At 39.6% G+C, this 6000-nt stretch overlaps 1 protein-coding gene across 1 annotated transcript in view; it reads left to right on the top strand.

The window, feature by feature from the left end:
• Positions 1 to 294: 294 nt before the first annotated feature.
• The window catches only part of syne2b (spectrin repeat containing, nuclear envelope 2b), a 157292-nt gene continuing 151586 nt past the window's right edge, over positions 295 to 6000 (top strand). Inside the window, exon 1 of the mRNA XM_086183457.1 lies at positions 295 to 458. Within this exon, the coding sequence (XP_086039583.1) occupies positions 455 to 458 (4 nt within the window). The 5' untranslated portion in view covers positions 295 to 454. The remainder of the gene's footprint in view (positions 459 to 6000) is intronic.

The raw sequence follows: 6000 nt of genomic DNA, 5'->3' as shown, positions 1-6000 counted from the left end.
TTCTTTGCTGTCATCATGCTCCTGGAAGTGTCAAATTCCCAAATGGGAAGTTTATCAAATCCCAGCTGCCTGCATAAATAATAAGGCTTTATTTGGTGAAGGGGGCAATGTCTTCACAGCTGCAATAACAATTTGGCACACTTTTACCAGTGCTTGTAGCATGGTAGCTTTCTACAGGTCTTGTTTGGGCAAGTCTAAGGCCTCTGTGAGCCAGATTTAAAAGAGGCGGAGCCCAGTTCAACTCACCTGCTTCCCCGACGGCTAGAGGTGTAGACTGTTAGCTGGTTTGACCAGAAAGACACTCAAGCTTATTTCATATCAGTTCATGTTTGTAAAGATGACTTCTCCTGCTCCCATGGATCTGAAGCAGTTGGTGGACTGAACTCTGTGTTAGTTGAAAATGATGTGCAGCCAGTGAGTTTGCTGATCTGCTAACACTTCCTGCTTAATCAGCATGGGTGAGTTTTCTTTTCATGTGTTTGCATTTGCAGAACAAGTTTCCATCTAAAATGTATTGCAGGTGCAATGGTTATGGCTTATTTGCTTAATGCAAATTAATCCCTGGTGGATTACTGCAGTTGCATTTGGAGAGAATGGTGAAAGTTGCAATCTGTGTCGATGCAAATATTCATCTTTTATCATTCATAAAATATTACAGAATGGAGGTTTTACAGCTCAGTTAAAAACAGAATTAGGTGAAGATGGGTGACTTGCAAATAATCAATAAACTGATTTTTCCATTTAGCAGTGTTTGTTTTTCAGTGAGTAAATAAATACATAAATAAAAAATATAAAACACAAATTCCATTCATCGCTAAACCATCTCAGTAAAGAGCACATATAAAGATTTGCGAGTTAATTTTTTTTTAGGTTTCTGAAAACATTCAGGGTGTCTCCAGGTGAGAATCTGGCTCCCATCCAAAGACAACACCTTCATTCCATGTCAATAAAACGTTGAACACAACATTGTCCTGAAGGCAGAGCTCGACTGACGTTTAGGAGGTCAATGAATGTCTGCTCAGCGGGACGTGTGACTTCATAACAAAGGAAGAGACCTGATGTAAAAGTAATTAGCAGCAGCTCGTCGTCTGACTTGCAAAACTTCTGTGAAATTTGTGTTTGCATGGGACTTGTAGGCTGCTTGGCTATACTAGCAGAATTAAATCACTTCTGGTTAGTGAGGCATATGCAAGTCACTGTGTTAGCAAACAAGCTATTAGCCTACGAAAACAAAAAAAAACACATTTGTTGTAAAACATCTTATTTATTGATAATGACTGAATCAATATAGTTTATTATGACAAAAAAAAATATGTGAATATGCAACACATAAATCTGTGTCATACATTTTTACACCAATCCATTTCACACCATCAAATCAGATGAGCATGGCTGCTGTCACATCAGGGTTTTGCATGTCCAGGAGTTCATATGTTACACTCTTGTGGACATAATGACACATTATTATTGCAGCAAAATCAATGTAGCTAATGTATCACCAGATTTTTCTGGCCTAGCAGCCCACTGGACAGTCTCCCAACTGTCTCCTGTTGTTTAAACTTTATTCTGTTTGGACAGAAGGGCTTTTGCGTGTCTTTTCTACATTGTAGCACCATCAAGTTCTTTCTTCCAAACAACTAAATTATAACCAACAGGAGACCCCCAGCCAACCTTAACCCTAAAAATATTGTGACATTAAATAAAGGTAATTGGCTGGCCCTACCACCAGGAGCCCTTGAGCATTTTTTTTTATTTTTTGCTGTGATGACACTGTCTATATACTTACCAACATGGTAGCCCTGTGAACCCTTGTTAAATTAAGCTCAAGCGGTTAAATAATTCCTCTGGAAAAGCATCAAGTATGTCACAGGTCTCCAGCTTCATCATCATCCTAATTTACTTGTTTGCTCATGTTCTTGGTTTAGCTGGGCTGCTGTTGAGATCTTAAACGTCTCTGAGGGTCCTGTTGCTAAAGAACCCCTGCCCCCCTTCTGAGTCATCACAGGGTCCCAGTGATTAAGATTAGACTGCTGGTGATCTGAAGCCAAGGGTGGCCTGCTGTTAAACATATTAGGGCAGAAAATGATCTGTAAACTGTCTGTTCGTGCATCTCAGACCACAGACAGCCTGACAGAGGGAGAGCTGGAGCTCACCATGGAGGAGAAAAGAGGTGCCTTTAGCTAACAAAGCTAAGGCATTAAATTGAGGAACAGAAGGATCGCATGTAATCTAAAACTCAATATTCCGCATCTTTGTCGGTATCATGTTCAAATGATTCGTGGAAAGGATTTTGTCCTGAGAAGCAGCATCAACTGGCTGAATATGCATTGGGAACAAATTTCTGGATTTGAGAACTAGCAATTTTGACAGCTTGTACAAAAACAATTACAAGGAATTCATTTTAGAAGGAGGGAAGTTTAGAAAAGCACCCTAAAAGGACAATGGAGAATGAGTGCTGGATTACATGTGAGACTCATCACACTGTTTCTGACCTGACTGACTTTGTTGAGCCTTACAATGGTGAGTCCTGGAACTTTCTGCTGGTGCTCTTTACATAATGGCTAAAACACGCCCCGAAGCTAATTCCCATAATTTTGGTACAGTTTTAAGCATTTGTGGTCTGCCTCGACAGTAAAATATGTCCTCTGGGATGGAGGATGTCTTGAGATCCCTAGAGTATTTAAGTAAGCGTATTAAAGTAAAAGAAAGTTTGGTCTCTCTAGCTAAGGTCACATGAAGTCATCATTCATTGATTCCAAAATCAAATCCCTGGTTCCTTGACCTAAATTTTCTCATCCTATTAATTTTCATCAAAATCCACAACTTTTTGTGTGTTGTGTTATCCTGCTAACAGACAAACCAGTGCTGATCCAGTTTTGGACTTCTTCTCTGAGCTTACGTTCTTTTAATGAGCTAACAGTCGCATATATCAGGCTTTTCTTTTCTTTTTTTGCAATGGGTTTAATCAGAATTCACTCCCGGGGTAATTATTTGGTCTTATTGGCCAATGCATTTCCAACGCTTCCAATCTGTTACTCAAACGCACTATTAACAATATATATGACAGCTTGTTATCACCACTGATAACAGCAACAAAACACTGTTGCTGTCCTTTGTGCTGCTTTTTCCTGAGCTACCGTAGACAAGCCCAAGATACTGTTGATACTGATGATGTGCTGCCAACACCATCTAAACAAATATTGAAGTGGTGTTTACATCAATTTTGACATTTGTGACCGCAATTGAGTTGCTATCAACCTGGCTGTGTGTTGTAGGGCTGGAGCGATACACTAATCTCGCGATATGATACGATACGATACGATACACGATATTCAGCTCATGATACAATTCCATACACTTTCATCGTTTTCTGAAAGATTTTAAAGGGACAAAATGAAGTGACATCTTGTGAGTGTTCCATTTACTTGGATTGAATTAACTGAACTGAAAGCATTGATTACACAATATATGGCTCTGACTAGCAGCTTGCAAATCCTGGACAAAATGAATCAAATATGTGGTGAAAAAATTAGTTTCATTTATTGAAACTGAGTGCAAATTGTATGTTAAAAGCTTTTGAAAAGTAAAGTGAACAATGGAGGGTGAAAGTGCAGCCAGTGGCCTTCGTTGGCAGCTTTTTTAGCTTGATACTGAACATATTAGGTAGCTACTAGCCAGTCTAGCCACCAGGTTAATTAAAAATAAACCCTGGCAGCCAATAATTCAATTCACGGATGACGAGAGCACAGCGGGGCTCCATCACGTTCACCATGCGCCTAAAGCCGGTGTTTTCCATCACCAAATAAGGTCTCAAATCCTGACAAATAAAGTAGGCAATGGACTCTGTAATTTTCTGTGACCTCGGTGAAGAAATGGGAACTTGCGGCAACCACCGCCGTCACTGTCCAGTGTGGCTTGTTTCGGGTTGCGACGCAGCTTTCTGGGCTCGGCCTCAGTTAGCATTACCTTGTCTGGGTAGTGACGTTTTAGGTGGGCTTGCAGGTTGGAGGTATTTCCAGAGCACTTAATGTTTGTGTGACACAGTTTGCAAACCGCCACACTTCTGTCTAAATCGTTGCTTTCCTTTTTGTTTTTGAACCCAAAATGCTCCCACACATCTGCTTTTGAGCATGCAAGTGCTGGATTTATACTCGCTGCCATTCTCCTGAATCTCTCAGCTCTAACCGGATGAGAAAGGCGTCAGCGTCTGGGTAACTAGAAATGCTCTACAGTGACGCAGCGGCTGGCAGACCGAATTGCTCTTCCTGCAAAGTGCAGGACACGGGGCTTTGAATGGGGCTTAATGTATCGATACTCGCAGCTGAAAAATTGATACTCTCTGGGGAAACAAAATATCAATATATATTGCAGAATCGATAAAATTGCTCAGCCCTAGTGTTTGGGCTCTAACATATTACAGGGGTGATATCACATGATCTGTTGTGCTCTCAGGTACCAGATTGATTTAACATGAATTGATGCTCATTTATACTATTGAGAACTACAGCATTGGATACCCAATCCTATCATTCAAGAAGTCAAAAATGTATTTCTGACACATAGCAGGAGCGGATGAAACATGTGCAAACATGAATATTTTCTTCAGCCCATTGTCTGATCATTTTGTTAAAATTTGGCAACACTTGACAACAGACACCATGAGGTCAAAACAATAATATTACCTGCTGCAGCAATAAATATGAAGCATTTTGTGTTGATATTGTGGCTGTAAATGCGTCATTGTGTGGGAAACCTTGCCATGTAGATTAAACTTCAAACTATGTTATGCTGAATTTCTCTGGCAATTTGCTTTTGAAGGATAAGGATCAAATCTATGCAGGAGCATTATAAGTTTTATTGGTTTGCGGCTCTGTTCTTCCTGAATTATTTTTTCCTGGCGTCACCTCATGACACTCATGTTCTCTGCTTGTTCAGGCAACACATACCAAAGACTTAGGTTTGTGATTATTGTGCCCAAAGGTTTTCCAAAACAATTGGCTTGAGTGCTCGCTACAATAATAAAAACTTGTCTTTAAATTCCAAAGATATGACTTTATTAACATCTGGCTTTGGACAGAATGTTACCAAATAGATGTATTTGGTGAAGAGGTACGGCGCTGTTATGAGCTGCCTGCTGAACAGATGGGGGTTGCAAACACAGGACTGTGTTCCATTTGTTTGATTGGTCTCATGGCATTGCCCTCCAGACAGATCATGTTTTATCTGCACACAAATCTAAGAATGCTGTTTGGGTTTGAAGATCCATCCCACATAAAACCCAGCACTGTTATGAAGCTCTGTTTCAGTTAAAATGTACATCAAAGTTTGTTCAGATTTATCAATTAAAGGTGTAAAAATCCAAAGCAAGCTGATGTGTCATACCTGACATGCTAAACCATTCCACGAGTTCCATCCACCAGATACCATTGTGATTATCACTTTTGATTAGTGATTCATGCTGAAAATAAACTCTTTAGAAAACAGAGTTAATGAGACTTAAACTTTGTTCAGCAAGATAAAATGAAAACCGCTTTTATGATTTTTTCAACCATAAATGCAGCAGTTAGTAGTAAAATGTATGTTATGCTATGAACAAACTACACTCTGTATGCATGAATTTCACTTCACCTCAACCAGGGTGTCTTATGTCTTAATGACTCTTAATATCCATGGCAACCTATGTAGGCTAAGTTAAGTCACTCGTTGGCACACATCAAAAGCTTCAAAATTACGAGTATTCTATCAACTGGCAATAGTTTATGCTGTAGAGGAAAATATTACAACACACACACACACACCTTACTTCAGGTTTTGAAGCATTGAAAAAACAGAAAAAAAGAGTACTTATAGATGAGGGAACTGGACTACACAATGCTAAATTAGGCTTACTCATTCCTGTGTCACTGTATAATTAAATGCCAACTTCATGAAGCTTGAAGATGAACCTCTAATTCACCAGCTGATTTACAAGCAACTGCCACCTCACGCTACAGTGACTCA

This window comes from Aulostomus chinensis, chromosome 17 (genome assembly GCF_037954235.1).
Source record: "Aulostomus chinensis isolate RoL2024-O1b breed Wild chromosome 17, RoL_Achi_v1.0, whole genome shotgun sequence".
In the NCBI taxonomy this organism is placed as follows: Eukaryota; Metazoa; Chordata; class Actinopteri; order Syngnathiformes; family Aulostomidae; genus Aulostomus; species Aulostomus chinensis.
This window is presented reverse-complemented; position numbering and strand designations above follow the sequence as displayed.